The sequence below is a fragment of the Halyomorpha halys genome, unplaced genomic scaffold (assembly GCF_000696795.3).
Source record: "Halyomorpha halys isolate HHAL.00 unplaced genomic scaffold, Hhal_1.1 Scaffold441.1, whole genome shotgun sequence".
Classification (NCBI taxonomy): domain Eukaryota; kingdom Metazoa; phylum Arthropoda; class Insecta; order Hemiptera; family Pentatomidae; genus Halyomorpha; species Halyomorpha halys.
This window is the reverse complement of record NW_027106497.1, coordinates 681,655-703,832: the sequence shown is the minus strand read 5'-3', so window position 1 is coordinate 703,832 and position 22,178 is coordinate 681,655. Positions and strand designations below refer to the sequence as shown.

The window sequence follows — 22,178 nt, the reverse complement described above, 5'->3', positions numbered from 1 at the left end:
TTTATACTTACTCAAATACATAAGTAATAAGTAGGGATATACCACAGGTAATGAAATAAATTACTTGTGACCACTTATCATTAATAGTTTATAATAAATGGTCTACTAATATATTGTAACCTTTTTTAATCTAAGTTCATCTCTAAACGGACATCCATGGGTCCGAAGGATTTATTTTTTGGAGTGTTTTCTTTAAAAAGTTTTTTTTTTTTTAATAAGTACTTCTAATAAATGTATTATTTTAATGAATGAAGTTTGTTAATACAATTTCGTTTGTTGTATTTAGATAAGAAATAATTTTATAACAATATGCTTGTACAACTGCATAGAAAAAAACAAAACAAGAGAAGCTTTATCAATACGCTGAGAGCTGGAGAGCATAAAATGTAAACACTTCGTAGAAAATTAGATAATCCTATCCATAACGGCCTTCTTATTCTTGATGGTTTGAAACTTTCATTTACGAGTAAATAAAGATCTATTCACTAAACTTGTTCTCAAAAACCATTTCAGAAACAAAAGCCGAATACAGCTGACTAATTACAAATGTCTCCATATAGGAATGACATAATACAATTTTTGACCATGTTGATAATCTACCATATCATTAAATATGTCGAAATGGATATTAAATTATTGAATCCAAATATCGATATTTCACTTTAAATTTGTCTAGTACTTTTAAGCAAAATATCGATATTTTAATAAAATAATATTAGAATACTGTATAAAATAATATCGGAATATTGTTGCTAACGTTAGAAATAAAAAATTATCGTTATCAATATTAAATATCACAATACTGTAATTAACATTTTCTTTAGCAAATATTGATATTTAGATTAAATAATACGAATATATGTGACCCTATACATTTTTGGACTACAACTATTAAGGTGCGACCTTTTTTTTTTTTTTTTTTTAGAATCCGATATTATCGGAGGAAAATATCGATATTCCGATATTATCGGTTACTGAATATCGATATCAAAATATCGAATATCGGAGACAAAATATCGATATTTCGATAATATCGATATCGATATCCCATCCCTACCCCCAACCATGGTTAGGCAGTATAGGACTCCAATGGGAGTCTTGGCCGAAAAAAAAAAAGATTTTAATTTAAGAATATATTGTAGGAGTACCCAGGTACATATTAATGATCTAGGGGTGGTTTAAGAATATGAAACAATGATGTTAACCTACCTTACTTCCTCTCCTGCAAATGTAAGAACCTCGGTTACTTTAGCGGGTTCATGTTTGGGTGTCGGCTGGGATTTGGGTTTTGGCTGGCTTTCTGGCTCAGTTTCATTATTCATGGATTGGGTCTTCTTAACTGGTGGCCCACAGTCTTTCATGAAATCTGTTTATAGAACATTAAAATAAATTTTCCACATACTAAGAAAGAAGATAACATTTTATAATAAAATTTAGAAATTTTATACTTTATGAAAAACTAAAACCAAGTCTTTTTAACAAATCAATGAATAGATCATCACATCAACACGAAACTATCAATAATGTCAATTATGGCATGTACATTCTATAACTATTAATGAAACTAATAAATTGGCAGCTAATAATTAAAACGATAAGCATACAATAAAAGATATACGACCTAGGGCACAATGCTAAAAAATTACTTAACCTATTCCAACTAACTGTAACATTACATCTGTATAACAGAGGCCTTACTCATGTATATCAGTTCCTGCAATGGTCTGCATGGACATAGACGGTTCTTACCGACTCTCCTAATTCAAACACATCATATTCAACATCTCAGAACATTCTCACTTCCTACATATATGTAACAGTCGTCACTTAAATTCTAAACTCTGAACAAAATTGTTTCAGGAATGGCGTTAGACTTCAGGACCTCACTACACAAGAGGCTCTCAATATAATTGAGAGTAGATGACAATATAGGAGCGTTTAGTAAAGATGACACTCCTGTTGACATAAACGTGGCACCTCCAGAGCCAGGGGAGCAGGTTCAAACCGATGAAGATCAAGATAGTACAATTGATAATTTATTTCGAAATCAGTTACTTCCTCCAGCGGATATTCGCAATAAAGATTTATAATTTTGGAGTTGCAAGAAACTTTCTTTAACAAAATATGGAAAAACTGAGAAAACGGATTGATGGAGACTTCCAGCACATCCCAGACGATGATGGCTTTTGACATTTTGCTGGTTGGAGTGCTCCTGAAACCTGTCAACTTTTCATTGAGCAGATTATCACTCAGTCAAAGTGCTGTGCATTTTAAAAGAATGAGCCTCTTTTTTATGTTAAGGCTGCAGAACTGAAATGTTTCCTAGCTATATAATCAGCTTTTCAGTGAACGGCCAAACTGGAATTTGGAGACAGATACAAGTTGTTGCAAGAGCCATGAGAAGGGATCATTTTCTCAAAATCAAACAGTTCTTTCATTTCAATGACAATACTAAACAAAATTCAGATAAAACTTCTCAAGTTACACCCAACATTAAAGCGCTCAGAACTCGATTTCTGAAATTTTTTGTTCCCTCCCAAAACCTTGCTAAAGATGAATGTATGGTCAGATACTTCGGAAATCATTCTTCGAACAATGTATTCGTAACAACCCATATGTTTTGGCTATAAGGTTTGGTGCCTAAATGTTATAAACGGGTATCTTCAGAACTTCAACATTTACATTGGAAAAAACGTGACGCCTGAGCAAGAAAAGGACTTTGCTAAGGTCACAGCTCTTCTCATCAACATATTGGATCAGATTCCCAGAAATTTATTTTATTCCACCTCCTGAAGCACCTTTGAGACAATGGTTACAATGTGGCAGGTACAGAGAGGAAAACAGGATTCCCAAAGACTCACTACTGCCAGAAAATATGCTCTCAAAAATGTCCTCACAGTGCAAACTGTTACATTTATGTAATAGGTTCCCGGGATGTGGATGTAGCACCTGGGAGTGAGACTTGTGAACAAAACATCATTTTTGTGTCTTCTGAGATTAAGTCTAACGAGAGATTTGTGCAAATCTCAATTATTGGCAGAATAATGTAAACATTATTTCATAATCATATTAGCACATTAATATTGTGTACAATAAAATTAATGCTATAAAATTTTTTTAATAAATCACTCACCGGGGATTGATTTATTACTATTACTACAATTTAGAGAAGTGCATTATATAAAACTTATGTTCTATGGTATTTATAAATACCTGCCCATAGTGAATCAGATTTTTTCTTCATCTCTTCCTCTGTTACTACTTCTGAATTTTCTTTCTCCTCTTCTTTTTCTTCTTCTTGGGTTTTACTATTTTTTATTTTCTTTCTGAAAGAGAATATACAAAGCTTTGTAAACAAAACCAATTAATTCATTGTTCTATTACATAGTATAAATTATAGCAAGCTATCACACATAAATTTGTACGTTTATAGTGTTTAAAGAGAAAAACATTAAAAGGAAAAAATAAAAAAAATATCACAAGCAGAAGTTGCACAGATAATTTGAAATAAAGCTTTTCGCAAAAGCTAAATATCAAGTATATTAAAGAATATTTGAGAGAGTAAAGCATGATACAATCACAGTAATAAAAATAATTATTGAAATGGAAATTTGTACATTAAAATTATGAAAAAGAAATCTTTAGTTCATTTCCTAATACAATGCTATAAGTCCCAAGGTTCAGTATAAATTACTAAAATCTATTATATCAATGAAACCGGGTTAATACAAATATTTATGTTCAAAGTTGTTATTGAATCAAAACAATCAACTTATTATTTCATACTCTAATGAAATATGTATAATATTGAATACTAACATGGAGCTCGTGCCTGATAGAACCTTTAAGTTCATAAGTTTCACTTAGACATGGAGGAAGTATGTACAAAATAGGCAGAAAAAAATTATCTTCCTGAATCTAAAATTACACAAAACAAGTAAACTTTTAAAAGAGGTGTTACAGAATCTCACCGTTTCTTTGTCTTAGTTGGTTTTTTCCTTTTTCTGGAATTTTCACTATTTTCTTCTGTATCACTACCAAGTTCATCAGCACTTTCATTGCCCGATTCCTCTTCTGACACTTCATTATCGCGACCTGTTGGTAAATTACAAATTACATTACAATCTATAAATCTACAAGGTACATTAGAAATCTATAAATTCTGATAAACAATCTAAATCTCATAGGTGATTACCTCCTGGGACATAGTCTTCATCACTGGAATCACTGTCCATAGGTAATTCCTCCTCCATGTTTCTCTATTAAAAAACTGTTTAGTTAATATAACAAAGGAATAGCTTACTCAGAAAAATAATGTTACTTGCAATGGGGATTTTAAGGTATAACCCAGAATGGATGACAAAAAATAACAAAGAAATAAAGGTTATATTCAAGAAAAATATTGGCCGGTAGTTACGAAAAAATAAATTTAATATCAACAAAAATAATTCATATCATTTCTTAAATCCATAGAACTTACTTAGAAAACAAGAATATATAAAACTTGACAAATTACATCAACGAACAAGAATTTCAACGATTAGCACTGGCCACTGAGCATGCGCTAGCTGTTGGGTGTCAAACAAAGAACTCAATTTATTGATTTATCAAAAATAAAATCTTATGATTTAGTGATAGCATATACGCTTTATCGTGTGCGCAGATTAAATAATGTAGGCTATATTAAAAAAAACAATTAATGTTTTGTAATTTTATATTACTGATTGAAATATTTCTACTTGCTTGTGAAGCAGTAGCACTAGAAATAACAAAAATATTGACAATCATTGCTGTTTTGAAATTTTTGGATTATACATTTAGTAGTATCATAAAAAAAAAATCATTTATTTTCTTGTCAGAAACAGTACCGATATGCTAGAGGTAAATCGATTTATATTAATCGATTCGCGACCATATCTAAAAGAACAATTCCAATCACTTAATCCTTTGACAGTTGCGCATGTACTTGCTTGATTTGCATTAAACGTTCATTTAGCTATGATAAATAGTTTAACCTTGGTTTTTAAAAATCAACAGATTCATATTGGATTACGGTTCATCAAGTCAATGTTACCTTGAAGATGTATTTAGAATCTTTTTGGAATCACTCTCTTATCAGGTTCATATTTTGTTTGTAAACTACTGATTAACTATTACTTTTACACTGGTGATAACAACTTGATAATAAATTACTGTTCTTCTGTATAAAATAAGTTGCCTTCTAGTTAAATATTGCAATTTTATTCATTTATAGTGATCATTATGTTCTGAAAAGGTTATCTGTGTTGGTTAATTGAGGTAATTTTTATGTGTTGTAGAGAGTTCTTACAGATGGAAAATAGTTACTTCAAATTTATAATGTGAGCTATTACAAAAATGAACGATGACAGAATTCCGAGACGTACTTGGCAGCTCGATGCCTTCATCGATGTTATTGGTCTTACTCCAAGGGCCCCTCTTGTTTCATTTCCAGGTATTTTAGGTTTTATCCTGACCTTGGATTATATAGTATTCCTCCTAAACATTCTTAGCCACCAAATTTATAATATTTCATAAGTAAATTGATTGGATATGTAGTGAATTGATTAATGTTGATATTTTAGGTATACCAGCCTCCTGAGCTGTCATAGTTATAGTTTATGAGTACAAGGCCTCATATGAACTACATTGAATTTTTTCTTTTCTTTGATGATTTTTTAAATTAAGTTGAGCCATTTAAAACTATCTTTTTTAGAAATTAAAAGTATCATTGTTTTATCATTAGCTTTATACACATTTTTCTGATCAATGCCAATTATAATTAGCTTTTTTTCAACTATGCAAATCACAGGTTTGAATACAATAGTCATAGAATAATCATTTCACTTACTCACATTTAGTAATGATTGTCTTATGATATATTTTAGACCTTTACAGAAGTAGCCTCTATTTTTCAATTAAATCAGTTTTAATTAATTAATTTTGTTAGTTTCAGTAAAATTAATGAAATTATTTAAACATTATCTCTTATTCTAATGTTGCTGCTATCATTGAGAAATAAATTAGCTTTAATTTTGTCTCCTCTAGATATTATTAATAAATGACTCTTAACTTGTCAATCCATAAATGTATCTGAAACTGCAAATTTTTATTGACTTTGCCTTGTATTATTTTTTAATTATTATTTACTAGTAGTTCTGACAAAAAAAATCCCACATTTATCTGATTATTTATCAGTTAATATAAGTCAATTCTTATGTTTGTCTTATATGTGATGTATTATTTAAAACAGAATAATATAATAAGAATATAAATAAAGTAGTTAACTATTCACCAAGTGCCAAGTTGTAATATTTTTTATAATTTTTTAAGTATTTCAATTTTGCTTTGAAATGCGAAATGTTTAAGTATTAGGTTAAATATTTATATTAATAATGTTTTTTTATTTTTGTTTTAAACTTTTATCTTTAAAAGATTAGTTAATACATATCCTTCTACTGTTGATAAGATAATTTTGTCTATTGTATGTCTAATACTGATGTAAAATATTAATGTCGCTCTAAAATCATTTTTTTTTTTTTAATGATTTAAATTTTGTATTTTATATATATATATATATACACACACACATACATACATAATGTATTTATTTTTTATAATATTTTATTTTAATTATAAAATGTTTCTTGTTACGATGTTTACTTTGTTTTTATTTGATTGCTATGGAAACATTACATAGTAAATGCATCTACATAGAAAGTTATATTTATTTAGTGTTAATACTAAATTAAATCGAAAATCATATATATTTAAAATTATTTCCAGAAAATTTTGAAATATCTGACTATAAGAGAAAGCATTAGTAATTTATACTAAAAATACAATTAACAGAATGAACTAAAATAAACTAAACATAATTTAACATTAAACAAATATATTCTTAATCTTATTTAAATAAATTTGAACACTTGAAATAAAAAAATGTATAATGATTGCTAAATACTTAGTGGTAGTCTTGATTGTATTCAAGGTTAGTTGGGATGGCTTATTCTAGTAATTCCTCATAATTTGTTCTACTTCATAAGTAGATTAAATTAATGAGGAGAAGATGGTTGGGGTTGCGGTCAATGAAAAACACAAATAAGTACGATTAACTTATTTTAATGTGCCAACGTTTCGGCTAGAGTTTCTAGCCTTCTTCAGGGCTAAAAACAGAACAAGATAACAACCACAATAAGTATAGAAAAATTAAAGAAAATAAAAAATAAATAAAGTATAAACAGAATAATTTTACAAAATAGAATTAATAAAATGAAGTGATGAGAGAAGCGGGAAATAAAATGTATACATAGGTAATTGAAAAAGTGGGTAAAATAACATAATTTAATAATTAATTAAATTATTTAATTATGTATATTAAATAATTTAATTATGTTATTTTACCCACTTTTTCAATTACCTATGTATACATTTTATTTCCCGCTTCTCTTATCACTTCATTTTATTAATTCTATTTTGTAAAATTATTCTGTTTATACTTTATTTTTATTTTTTTTTTTTATTTTTCTATACTTATTGTGGTTGTTATCTTGTTCTGTTTTTAGCCCTGAAGAAGGCTAGAAACTCTAGCCGAAACGTTGGTACATTAAAATAAGTTAATCGTACTTATTTGTGTTTTTCATTGACCGCACCCCCAACCATCTTCTCCTCATTCATCATCCATGGTCAACTATCTCTCATAATTATAGATTAAATTAACTTTAAATATTGTTTGTTCAATTATTATTTCACTTATTTTATTAAGCTCACTAAAAAAAACAGAAGACATGTCACTGTCTGTTTATATTTTTAAAATTATTGCAATTACATTTTAACAATATAATTATTTTTATAATTTATTTATAACCTTAATACTTTCTTGAGACTGATTAATATTGTTTAAATAAATAAAATTTTATCTATTTTAAGATAAATTATAAATAATATTGTTAATTGTTGAAGATCATACATGTAATAAAACCTGTTTGTAATAGATTGCTCCTGAGAATGGCCAGATTGGCTGAAACGTTGGACTTATAAGGTGAATCAATATGTTTTAGGACTGAAATAAATAAAATATTATTTATTTAAACAATATTTGTATAATATTATTGAAAAGATTTGACATTAAATAATTTTCTCTAGTGGTTTTACATACATCTTGCTGTTTTGGCTTCTGGGAAAAGACTGCACTTGATCCCTCAATTAAGTGCATGGCGATGTCAATAAAGTAAACAAATGAATATCTTTTTTAGATTTTAAAATTTAAAAACTTAATCTACTTTGTAAAAGTAAATTAACATGTCTCATAAGTTTTCACAGTGGTTATATTTCGTAAGTTGCCCATGCAAAGGAGATTGGCGTATTCCCGATTTAGACTCACTTGTTTGTCACCTATGTGTTTACATACTGAAATTGACAAATAATAAACTAAAAATATCCACTTCACTTCCAATTGACACATTCTTTTACATCATTAATATAACAATGTTATCTTTATATTGTCAATAATGATTAATCTTTTTAATATTAAAAAGGCTATTGTTGAATTAACTATGGTTCTGTTCTGTTTATAGTAACACTCAACACTTTCTGATTTTATTGAATAAATAAGAGATATAAAATTATCTGAATCAATTTATAGAACTAATACATAGAAAAAATAAATATATGTATGTGTATGTATTTTCTTTTTTTTTTTTTTTTTTTTTACTACGCCAAAGGAGGCATTTCTGCCATTTTGTTTCGTACAGCCCAGTAAAGTTTAGCTCTACCGATGTAACTCCCGTCTGTAGTCAAGTCCCCCATTGACTTGTGACTATTGATGGACCTCGAGAACCTATTATTATTTATTTATATATATATACATATATATATATTTTTTTTTTATTCAACACCAGATAGGTCTGGTGAGCCTTACATGGTTATTATAACAGTTTGATTTTTTTTTTTTTTTTCAGTGTTTATATTTATGTAAAGTTAGAATCAAATATCCTTTTATAATCTGTCAAACAAGGTTAATAAGAATTAAGTATCTATAATTAGTGGTTTTTAGACTTTTATTTAAGTAAAAACTTAGATATTTTTCTATTACTTAAAAAAAAAATTTATCTAGGTAAAATTATAATTAATTCGTGAATGAAACTAAATTAAACCAATTAAATTGTTGGTTGGTTTCATTCAGAATTGACTCTTGAAATATAATTAATATTAAAAAGTTATCCAATTAATTAAAATATATGTAAATAATGATGAAGAGAGGTGAAAGGAGAATTCAAAATAAAACAGTTAGAGATATTTCATTTTGACCTTTCTTGTAGACTATCTTCAGTGCATGGCACAAATTGTTAAGGGAGAGAGCTATCAATGTATTAAATATGACCATACCTTTTCATTATTAGTGCAGTTCTCCCTCCCCTTTAAAGCTAATATAGTATCCTGAAAAAGCATGCATTATGAGTTTAAATATGGTATTTATTTAAATCAAAAATGGGTACTTATATATCTCTACAGTATGTTTTACTTTGAGCTCCCTCATCTCTCTGTAAGCATCATCTTGAATTTTACTACTGTCAACTGTTTTTACATTATATATATTGTATTAATTTTGATGTATAAATCAAAATTAATACAATTATCCCTTTTCTAGTTCGTCAAGAAAAGGGATAATTGTATTAATTTTGATGTATCTGTTACTGTTTTTCAGAAATGTGGTACCAGATTTATTTATGGGCCTTGTTTTCCTCTTTACTTGTTCACGTGATAGCTGCTGTCGTTGCTTTTGGAACACTCAGAAAACATCATTTTGGCAAGTAAGTTCATTTTTAATTCTATTATCTAATAACTTTTTGAGTTTGAGTGCCATGTATATCTAGTTGTACACTTTTGTTTGAAGGAGGCCTCTTTTGCCTGAAGGTTTTGTTGTATTTAAAGCAGAATTGTTTAGTTAATGTTTATTATCTGGAGGGGCTGTTATATCATACCAATCTAACTGTCACTAAAAAGCAGTTTTGAACCTTTTGTCCATTTTTTATCAGTTTTCCTTATATAAAATTGTAGTCCAATTAAGGCTTGGATTCTTTACCCTTTGACGAAGAGATTGAAGGTGCAAGAATGATTATAAAAAGTAAGTTTTATTAATACATTTTTTATTTTCTCTTATGGATTCATAATAAGCCAAAATTTGAAATATCCGGGATTACCTCGACCCTTTGCGCTACCTATGATGCCAAGATTAAGATCATCCTGCCAACATCTATAATAAGGATGTGTTGTGTCCAGAAACAGGGAACAAAGTTAAGGAATGCACTGTAAAGAGGAAGTGCTGAGCAGGAAAAGATCTCTGACACTGTCCAAGTAACAGGGAATGGCCACTTCATCTGGAGATGATGGTTAAGCTGGCTAAGATGACCCAGTATGCTTAGGCTGCAGATTTTCAGGTCAATATGGACAGAAGGCAAGTGGTCGATGATGATCTGAGTGTTCTCGTCTGAGGTGTTTATAATATATAAAGGTGATTCAAGATCCCTGTTTATGGAAGAACATGGTCACAGGATTTGGTACAATATTGAAGGTTATCATAGTGGTGAGATGTGGCCTAGGTAATAGTGATAGTCAATTCTGCTGCCCCCAAGGCAATTGATCTGAAGGATTTCTCCACAGCAGACCAAGCAGCATGTTATGTCTGGTGGAGTAGAGTTAGTTACCTTCAACCTAGTTTCTGCTTACATGCTGCCATGACAGGTTAATACAAATATAAATGTAGATAACTTAATTGTTGGTGAGGATGTCATACTCAGTTATAGAGAAGTTTTATAATCTGTTCGAATATCTATTCAAGGAGCATGACCAGGTGTTCTCACAGATGCCAGTGGAAGATTGGTTGAAGAGAACATGGCGAGATCTCAGATCATAGTCATGAACGAATCCTCTGATCCCACATTGTTAAAACCAGAATTGGATTGTTACTTTATATACATAAGTGTGACATTCTGTTCCAACACCAATTTATGCAGAATGATTTGGGATTCACACAGATGCCATAAGAATATTGGTAGAAGAAAACTGGGCAAGGTTTCTGATCCTAGTCATGAACGAACTTCCTGCCCCCACATTTGTAGGAGCCAGAGTTGGATTGATTTTACACTCACCATGACTCTTGTGGCAAAGCAAATTGTGGACTGTATCCAACTAGCTCTGACCACAGATTTATAGACTTCTGTGTCATTGAGGAGGAATGTAGTGCAATGACAATCGAGAAAAACTTTGTGTCCTAATCAGCGGACTGGAGAACTTCCCCCAATGAACTGGAGGGAATACTTAAGGATAGAGATTAGAAAGATATGGTGCCACTGGCAGAGGGTACAGATATTGATACAGAATGGTGATGCTGACCAATACCATCACATAGGCAGCAAGTATCGGCCTCCAATGTTGAAGAGTGAGATCATGTTTAGTCCCATGATGGATTATGGCTCTGATACAGCTTAAGAGAGAATATTATAGAGCGAGGTCTATGTACCAGGAATACAGAGATAATGAGAGGAGGAGACCTGATCTTTGAGAAGAGAGTAAACATTGGTAATAGATGTACTGAAACAAAATACGTTTGGAGAAGAAATACTAGGATAAATTCATCATTGAAGAATCCAAGAACAGTCTCTTGGCTGTACTGTACAAATTGGCATTAGACAAGCTTTAGTTACTACAGATGATGGAGACCATTACAGAAGCTCTACATTGTAGAGTGGAATGAACAGTCGGTGACGAGTCAGAAAGATGACATTCTGAGAAAATTCTTTCCCACCATCCTATCCAGATTGAAGGTGCAATGAGTTCTTCCTGATTTCTGGATCTCACAGATCTTAACTGAACATGGAGGGTTCCAGAAAAGGCTTCAAAGCTTTGGAAAGAACATCAATCCCGGGTGCCTTGATTCAGCAGAGCATGTATTTGTTGACTGTACCACCTTGAATGGCTGTTGTGAAAAACTGAGAACTTAATCTCCCCAGACTTCTGTCGTCTGATGGAAGAAGTTAACCATTCCTTCTTCATGGAGTTCATCTATAGATGAAAGAAAATGGTGGACCTCGCCCATTTCATGCTTGGAAGGGCTCGACCACACAACATTGGCAACCCACCAGAAGAAGATGCTGATTGTCATTTGGACTCCATTCCTTAAAAACATCTGCAAGAATGATACAACAGTTTACAAGTTATTATTTTAAAGGTTATTTTGGATTTTAGATGTTGATAACATGTTATTATTTTTAGTTTTGTCATTATATTTAACTATGTTTGCTCATCTATTGTTTGCTACTTTTGTTTTTTTACTGAAAGTGGAAAAATTGTATTGAAAGATATTTAGTTCATTGTAAGGAGATGGAGTGGGTAACAGTTCTAAAAATTAATTTTAAAAAAACAAAACAGGAAAAACTATTTATTAGACACCGATGTTTTGCCCCACTTTTTTAGGATTTATCATGGAGCTGAGAACAAGAAACAAACATTGTAACGTATGGTAAGGTTATAGGAATATACATTTAAACTTGTATAAAAAAAAAAAGTTAAAAATAATGATATAAAACAAATAATGTAATAATGGTAATTCAAAAGTAATTAAAGTAGGGGTTCGATAAGAACCTTTGCTAGTCCAGCTGTAAAGAGTAATGGAAGTGAAAGAAATGAACTGTCGAATTTCGTCATTATTGTATTTTGAATAATTTAACATGATAAACTGTAAACATTTGAAGAAAAAAATATATACTAGAAAAAAAAAAAAGCTTAACCAAAATATTACAAAAATTAAAATTGAGATTTTACAAAGAAAATGAAAAATGTCTTTATATCACCGAGGGTGATTAATGAAACCCCCTCCCATTCATGGGACTCGTGGAGGTAGATTCAAAAAGGGTATTTCCACCCGCCTTGTCCTTGTGGAGGATGATCCAGCTTTGTAGTCTGCCCACCGTGACTAAGATGACAGGGATGGCCAGACTGCTGGCTACTAAGACACAACTATGTCCCTTAGGTGTCCATAAATCTGCAGTATAAATATTAACAACAGAGAGTAGATTAGTTTTTAACATAATAAAGACCATATGTTACATAATTGATTATTGGAACATGTTGGCTGCAACAATAATAAAATATATACAGTCTATTTTGTTTTCTATTCTCTTGTTTATATATCCTTTTACCATTTTATGTATTTTACATTACATTATATTTTGTGTACTTTTTTTGTCCACCACTTGAAAATCTTCTTGCAAGGAAAAAAGACAACTGTCAAACTAAAGATCCTTTCTGTTGTCACGTGAAAAAACTATTTATTAGACACAAATGTTTCACCCCACTTTTTAAGGATTTATTAGGTCTGTAAATGTACAATTTATCACATATATATCTGTATGTGTGCGTGCGTGTGTGCTTTTGTGTGTGTAAATCAAAATTAACGGGAATAAAACTATGTGGCATGGCTATTGTGATTCTTAAAAGCATTTAATGTCTTAAATTTTGGTCCTAAAATCAAACATTCTATAAGCTGTGTGAAGTAAATAGGAAGGCCTAAATTGTTTATTAACTGAAATATTTTGACTAGGTAAAACAGTAAAATGTTCCATTAATTAGCTAATTTTGAACCCTTTCCTTGCTAAATGTCCTAATTATCCAATATCTCAAATAAAGTAAAGTTGATTGTAATTAGACTTAAGATTTTGTACTTAATTACTGTTTTTCCTTTAGGCATTTAATTTCTTGAATCAATAAATTTTTTTTTCAGATTTTTTCCATTGCTCATCTTGATCCTGGGTATGTTTGGACCATTGGTTTCTGGTGCCCTGTCATCAGGAGCGATTGCATTTGTTTATCGAGCCGCCTCCCTTCAAATGTCACCGCTCTATGCCTGCCTCTGGGGTATAGGGCAGACAGTAGTAGCAGCAGCTGTTGGCTTTACCAGGATATTAGCTACATTATAACAATGCCACCCTCCACCTCTACTGTATATGGTTAATGACGTTTGTATACCTTGTGATATTTTTAGAAATTTAGTATACTTTTGCCTGCCATTGTAGGTGAATAATACTACTTCATGTGATAAATTAAATGTTTTTATTGATTGAGATTCTGTATAGTTACTTTACTAAGTATTTTATTTTACTTCTTTGTAGTTTTTCTTTTTTCATGATCCTAGGGATCAAATATTAACACTAAGTACTATCTTTTGATAGTTAAATTTTCCTGAGAGACAATATCTAAGATTTCATATATGGATCATTGGTTATTGTTTGTAACAGCCTTATGAGTCACTAAGGAATAATACAAGCAATATTGAGTAGGATATCATCATAAATGTTTGTCTATTTTAAAGATCATCTACCCTAAAGAGAAATTAATCATTAAGTTTATATAATATAAATTCGTTATTATTATAATATAAATCTGTTATTAGAAATTAATTTTGACCATGCTCTTAGTTTACTTTTGCTTTAGTATGGTGATGGGTATTTGAACGTGAATACAAATTTTTATGAAAATTCAATTCAAAATCTTAAAATATATGATAAGTTTTTATAGTTTTTGTTACAAAAAATAAATAACACACATTACTAGAATATTTAGTATTCTAAAAATAATTTTTATGAAGCTAAATTTAAAAATTTTAGTAATATTTCATTTTTCTTTTTTTAAGCCTAAAATATTTGGAAAAATGAAGAATGTTGATTTATGTTACCCTTCTTTCAAATCAATATGCTGATAAAATTAAAAATGTCTAAATAGAACACTCGAAATCCGTATGCCATGAGAAATGGAGGTGTAAGAAGTTGTAAATATGTGTATAAGAAGTTTAGAAAATTGATTTGGAGGTCTTGTAACTTTCGACTGATTAAACTAAGGCTGACAAGAGGTCCTACATTTAAATTATTTTAGTCTAACTTATGGTGACCCGAATATCAATATTATTTAAATTGTTGTTTAGAATGAATTTCATTGGTTAGTATTATTTAAAATGGCTGCTAGTTAGTTATTCAATTTTTAATTGTTTTCCATATTTAACTCTTGTTTAATTTTGTTTCCTCCCTCAATGTAAAAGTATGATAGCTATGAATCATTGCTTTGTCGTCCATTTTCTTCACAACGATTTTTAAAAATCATAATGTATGATATATCATACAGTGTATTAATAGTGGTTAAGTAAGGTTTGTATAATGTTGTAAACATAATAGGTTTGAATAGTGCTGTTTTCTATTCTTAAAGTTTTTTTTTTAATTTTATCCAAATTATTTATTAAAAATAATAATAATAATTAATAAATGGGATTTCATATTTTTCTAAACAACTCCATGATCAATAAAAATTGGTAAGATAATTTATATTTATGACTTTTAGGAGGTTTACATCATAAAAAAAATTGTTATTCATATAAATGTTCTTATAATTTTTTTAAAATATTTTACAAATAATTAAATGTTTTTACTCTTTGGTCTAGTTTTAAATCTTGTTTAACATATTTCAATTATAAAAGTATATTTTGTTCCTTTTTTATTATTTTAATACTTCTATTATCCATTTAGATTATATTTATAGTTTAATGTTATCTATCGATTCTTTGAAAATTCAGCTGCAAGGGGTGTGTACTCATCCCTAACTAAATCAAATCCTTAATGTGAGACCCATATAATTCTCTGCTGATGAGTATCAAAACAAATGCAATTACATTTTGGCAATATTTAATCTTATAGAACAGAATATTTATGTTTTAGTGCTTAATTCTTTTGTTGGTGCATTTCCAATTCCAACACATTCAGGGACAACTCGTCTGTGAGATTAAAAGTTAAATTTTTGCCTTGGGTAAAATTAACAAAATGAACTTTGTCTCAAAAATATTTATATTTGCTATAACATTTTTTCTTAGTCATCTGAATAATGCTCATATAAAATATTTAAAGAGCATGTATTTATTATTATATTTCCTAGTTAAATATTTTTTATGCCATATCAGTATCAATTATAAACTGTGGATGGATTTTTTTCTTGTTATCTGTTCCAAATTTTGATGTATTCTTTTGTTATCATTGTCTTGGAGTTTAGAAGCATTCATATGAAAATGGCCTTAAATGATTGATTACTAAGAATATATTCCTAATGATACTTATTATTTCTATTTGCAGCTACTTACCAAAATCTTGCCTTTTTGAGTTTGAAACAAAAACTTGGGTCTGATATAAGCGGTTGTTAGCTTTCGTACACTCCTATATAGTAATAATTCACTTTTGTAACTGATATCCTGTGGATTATATTTTATGACAAACACATTAATTATCTTAATGTTTTTTTCCACCTATTATACTCTAAACTTAAAACAGGTATTGATTTGTTAACATAATTTTAGAAATTTTAAAATAAAATTTTTAAGACCGAAATGAATAAAATTTGGCTGATGTTCTTTATTAATTTTAGATAGTTTTGTAAGTAATATATCTAACAAACAAATACCACTTCATAGGCATGTATAGAAGCTATCTTCCTTTTTTTCCTACGAACCGTTAGTAAACAGAAACTATTAATTTGTTAAATGTGGACTCTTGTTTTATTGTCTTTATGATATGAATTACTTATTGTATTATATAATGATAATTTTCAAGATTAGCTTTCTTATGATTTTATATACATATGTGTGTATGTGTGTGTACAAAGTTTTTACCCTGTAGTAGGAAGCGGATTCAGAGCGTATTTTGTCATGGTAATGTGTATATAATGTCAATAATACCTATAAAATGTGAAACTATATTTTCTGTACCATGACTATATTCGATAAAGTTAAAACATTTGTTTGATTTTCTCCTTTAATTAAAAGTATATTTAAACAAATTTTATTTTGTTTTGTTTAATTTGGAGTTGAGCAAACACCTTATTATTTTGAGAATTTATAAATAGCCCTATCTATTTGTAGTTTTACTTGGTTTGTGTTATCATATGGTATATACTTGTGGTTCTGATTGAAAAACAAAAATTAGTGAAATATACTAAAATCAGAGATCCTTTGATTTTTTTGTTTTAATTTGGGGGTTTTAAGCAAATAAATCCAAAAATAAACTTACAATTTATTGTTTTATTCATTAGTTATTTATTTTTAAGTAATCACAAATGAAAACAAATTATGATATTAAATTATCATACGAGTGATGCTGTAGTTATATTGTTTGGAAGCCTAAATCTTAGAAATGTGAACAATCTTGCTCTTACATCATAGAGTGAATCCTATGAATATTTTTATCAATCTAATATTTGCAGTTAATTTTAATTCCGGTTTCAATGTGATTTATGTGGCACTTCAGTTTGAATTACTCTGTCTGTAAACTTCAATCAATTCTTTCAGGAATTCCTTTGAGCAATATTGTAGGTATAATGATAATTATCGGCATGTTTATCACTCAAAAATAATATTGTAATTGTAATGTGTTTAAAATATGTTATATTCAAGTTGCTATCTGGTCTTGTGGTAAAATAGTAATAAGTAAATAACATAGAAAAAGATTTATTGTGTAAACCACCATTAAAAAAAATCATGTTCGTTAAAAGCTTTTTATATAATATAAAAATTTTTATAAATGTTTTATAATAGATTTTATGAGGTGTTTTATTTTTTTATTTTATTAGTAGTTTTCATTCATCCCTTTTCTTAATTTTGCTCAACTCAAGGATTTGGATTTTTTAATATGTTGTTGAATTATGTATTGAGTCAGGTTGTTCATATTATTATTATTTATTATTCATTCTATCCATTTATTCTATGCTCAACCTGGTTTCAAATTTCAAAAGGTTGTAATTTTTACCAATTAATTAGTAATAAATCAATGAAAAACTTAATGTGCCTAATTAGCTTACACGTAACGACTTAGGCTTTAGCATTTTATATATTTGTAAATATGTGTGTGTGCTGGTTTATATATATAGATATGTATATATGTCGGATATTTAAGTGTAAACTTTGTATAACTAAAGGCGCACATTAAATTTAGGGACAAAAATTATATATGTTATTATTATTATATATAATTACTAAATGTTTTTAGCTTGTATAATCAATGTTGATCGAAAGCAATTTTGTAAATAATATGCACTGTAAAGTCACGTTTTGGTTACCAGTTTAGATTTAAAATATGTTAGGGCATGCTTAATTTCTTGTTCCTAGGTTATTATTCTTTTCTTTATGCAATATTTAAGACATGGCATAATTGTATATCATAATTTGCTCATCACTGACATATTTTCATTATGGACTCTTATGGTTTTAAAATAATTGAGTTTCTTTATATAAGTTAAATTTGATAAAGATTTTAATTGACTGGTGATCGAAACTGCAATTTGATCTTCAAAGCACTTCATAATAATTTACATCACACAAAATGTTAGAATTTAGTCAAATTCTGAAGTTTTAGCATCAGACTCTTTCATTTACTTTGTTATGTTTGTGTCATTGTTGGTTTTATGTTACAGTTTTTGAATTTATATTTATTTTTATAATCAACTTATATAAAACCTTTATTCTGCTTGTATCTTAGTTTTTTAAGATTATATTAAAACATATCATAAATCTTACTGCATCTTTTAATAATTTACTTTTACTTCAGAGGAATACAGGGTCATGAGTGTAGGTTTTGATTTATACAGTTTTAAATTTAAGAAATTAAATTCAATAGTTCATAGTTCAATTAACTGAATTGGCATATTTAATTCAACCCAAAGTTTACATTACAGTTAAATAGGATGGTGGATTCTCCCTTATTTAGTATTATTTACATTGACTTGATGTAACTACTGATATCAATACATTAATTTATTACCAAATAATGAATTATATAATTCAGTCTCACCAAAGCCTTTATCTATCATCGTGCTTAGTTTCTGGACTTTCATGAGATTTATCCTCAACATTTGTATTGCTGGATTGAAACCACCAATACACAGTTCTTTCACCAGAGTACCATCAACAAAAGCCATATGGATGTTTCAAAATACTTCACAAGTCTTATGTCCAAGTTTAAATTTATACAAAATGCAATAACTTCAAAGATTCCATTGAATGACAAAAAATGACACACAAATATTTCACAATAACTGAAAGATATGGTATGAAAATGTGTACAAAAATTCAGCAGCCAGTGTGTTGGTATTTGTGAACAAGAGATCATTATTTACTTCAATTTCGTCGAAGGAAACAAATCAGACATTTTATCTTTTCCAATCCATTATTTCAAATCTCTTGATCCTGATTTCTCATGTCAGCTTAATAATAGAACAAAGTTTACTAGGAAAAAGATATAGGTTTCTATAAATTTAAATTGAATAATATTTAAAAGATTATAATTAAATGTGTCTTAACATAAAAAAAAAAAATTCATAATATATTTAAATTATTAAAGACTTTTGATATGATAATGTGTGAAAGCAAAAGAAGTATTATTTAATAATAAACTTCTTTTTCAATGGGTTTAGCAACAAATTTAAGCTTCTCCTACAAGTTAAAAGGTGTTCAAATTTTCTTCCTATATAATTTTCTGTACCTAAGAACATAAAAACAACTTTTTTTAACACAAAGAAGCACTGGATGTATGAAAATGGAAGGTGAGCTATATAAGTTTCTATTTTGCCTCATTGAACATACTAATTAAATGTTTTAGTATATATTAATACAATTTTATGTAGATGTTAATTTTTTCAACTTTTTGGCTCCGATTAGGGCTCATGAGTAAGAAAGGTTAAAGGTAGTTCACTTTTTCTAATAGTTTTGAAGAGTTAATTACAAACTCAATTTTTTTTTCTATTTATGAATGCAAATGATTTTTCTGGTTTTCTGTTTTTATTTCTGAACATGTATTCTGTGTAAATTATTCATAGTATTTTCATATTTATAATTTTTTTTTTTTACATTTTGTAAGATTGCTGTAGAAAAAAAAACTAAAATGCTGGTGAATTTACTCTGTTGAAAATTTGTTACAAACAAATTTTTTATACATTGTAGGTTACTATGTATTAAGATTTTCTGTCATTTTCATAATGACAACTGGAAGAAATCAACTATGTAAGGGAACAACTGCTTTCACTTTTTGGGATATAATGCATTTAACGATGGAATGATATTTTTACAGACAAAAGCTATTTACTTACCATTGTTTAAATTGATTCAGTTGGCATTGTAATATTGAATAAGAAATTATATAATAAAGAATTATGTGTCGTACTTGTTTTATAAATTCAGAAGCAACCTTTATTTTATATCATACCTCAAAAATAAAAATTTAATTGGGCAAGTCCAATACAGACTAGGTTTTTTAAAAATAAGTTCTGTCTAACTTAAGAACCATTTTTGCGAGCATAGCTCTACCACTAAGTTCATAAATTTCTTTAATGATTTGAAGAGAAGATGGTCGGGGGTGCGGTCAGTAAAAATATACAAATAAACAAACTTATTTATTTGTGCCGACGTTTCAACCTGAATTTCAGGTCTTAATTCAAAGACAAAAATTATAAGAAAAATAATAGTAAACAAGCTTGGAAAAATACATAACAATAAATTAGATTAATAGTTGTAAATTGATTCTATTAGAAGAGAAAATATGATATTGCGGAGGTAAGAATTATACAAACTAAAAAACAATTCATTTTTTTTAGAAACTAGTGTTCAAGTAAATATAGAGATAAACACAATGAAAGGTGCAGAAGAAAATTTAAATGATGAATTATAGAATGAGCATATTAAAAATGTAATTAATGTCTAAAAAAATAATGAAAACAATTAAAAAATAACATAATGAAATGAAAGAAAACGATATATATATATATATATATATATGATACAATGGGTTAGAAAGAAAATGGGATAAATGTTACACATTAATATAGATGAATGGAAATTAATAAGCTAAAGAAATATAATGTCCTGAAAGGCGAATAAGGAAGGAACAATGGAGAAGATAAATGTGAGAGTGGGGAAAAATAAAGAAATATTCTTAATTTAAAAACCATTTTGATCCTTTTTTTCATTAAAGTTTCTTTCACTAAACTTCCTCAAGTTTTATTCATTAAAATTTTTCCAACGTTTCGATCCTCAGGCCATTCTCAATGATACTACCTACAAAATTTTTTTAAATTTTTATATAACAATTACATTATTTCCTTCAACTACTCACTGATTTCTTTGAAGGAAATAATGTAATTGTTATATAAAAATAAAAAAACTTTTTGTAGGTAGTATCCTTGAGAATAGCCTGAGGTCCGAAACGGAAAAATTTTAATGAATAAAAGTTGAGAGAAAAAAAGGATCAAAATTGTTTTAAAATTAAGAATAAACTAAATCACTCTCAAACAAGCATACATAAAATAATTAATCTAATAAAGAAATATTTAAAAAAGACAGAGAACTTGCACTATAACGAAGATCCCATTAAAAGTGCGAGGAAACAAATCCCTCCAACAGATGGCACATTCGTGAGTACAAAGATATGTTAGAACTGAGCAGAAATGGTTGATATGGAAGACCCATTAGATAACTAGATTGTTACTGTAGTTAGGTAATTGATAATTAATAGATAGTTGATGTATTAGATAGTTAAATTTTCTTACTATTATGACAATTGAGTAGTTACTATTTCAGTGGCAATTTTTGCTATGAAAGGCGATTTAAATGTAACAAAAGGTGTGTAGAGTAAAATAAAAAGTGTTCAATAAATAACTATGAGAACAAGAGGTTAGAAAATAGAGGAAACAATAGTTGACTAAAGTTGAAATGAGCTGGAGGCCTCCACCCTCCTTACATTTATATGGCCTTTCATAGTAATAAATTCTGCAATTTTTTTTGCTGGCTTGATCCATTTTTTATGATTGATCTTAATTTCCAATTTCTGTTATTTTATTGACTTTATTTCATGCAATATTGTGAATAATATTACAAAAGAAATATCTTCAATATTTTACAGGGTCTACCAATCCCAAATCAATAAAAACCATGGGGTCACCTTCGACCAACACCTCTCTTAAAAAATCATATTTCGCAGATCACACACAAATCCATAACAGCACTTAAACAATTCCTGAGATTTTGTGATTCCATTGCTCAGGATACCCTTCAGCTCCTAGTATCCTCTCTCATTTCCCCCCAC

The 22,178-nt window shown here is 28.6% G+C and overlaps 2 protein-coding genes and 1 long non-coding RNA gene across 3 annotated transcripts in view; 2 read left to right on the top strand and 1 right to left on the bottom strand.

Annotated features, from left to right (window-relative positions):
- The window catches only part of LOC106682778 (uncharacterized), a 10,805-nt gene extending 7,914 nt beyond the window's left edge, over window positions 1-2,891 (top strand). Inside the window, exon 4 of the long non-coding RNA XR_001343483.2 lies at window positions 1,861-2,891. This is a non-coding gene — a long non-coding RNA (uncharacterized lncRNA). The remainder of the gene's footprint in view (window positions 1-1,860) is intronic.
- LOC106682774 (craniofacial development protein 1) overlaps window positions 1-4,637 on the bottom strand; it is a 10,094-nt gene extending 5,457 nt beyond the window's left edge. Inside the window, exons 1-5 of the mRNA XM_014423816.3 lie at window positions 4,481-4,637; window positions 4,196-4,259; window positions 3,972-4,095; window positions 3,214-3,326; window positions 1,210-1,366 (exon numbers count right to left, since the gene is read on the bottom strand). Of these exons, the coding sequence (XP_014279302.1) occupies window positions 1,210-1,366; window positions 3,214-3,326; window positions 3,972-4,095; window positions 4,196-4,253 (452 nt within the window). The 5' untranslated portion in view covers window positions 4,254-4,259; window positions 4,481-4,637. The remainder of the gene's footprint in view (window positions 1-1,209; window positions 1,367-3,213; window positions 3,327-3,971; window positions 4,096-4,195; window positions 4,260-4,480) is intronic.
- A 280-nt stretch (window positions 4,638-4,917) lies between these two features.
- Window positions 4,918-20,251, top strand: LOC106682776 (transmembrane protein 170A). The gene is made up of 4 exons (XM_014423818.3): window positions 4,918-5,119; window positions 5,319-5,473; window positions 9,725-9,830; window positions 13,799-20,251. The coding sequence occupies exons 2-4, from the start codon at window positions 5,377-5,379 to the stop codon at window positions 13,992-13,994; spliced, it is 399 nt and encodes a 132-aa protein (XP_014279304.1). The 5' UTR covers window positions 4,918-5,119; window positions 5,319-5,376; the 3' UTR covers window positions 13,995-20,251.
- Window positions 20,252-22,178: the final 1,927 nt, after the last annotated feature.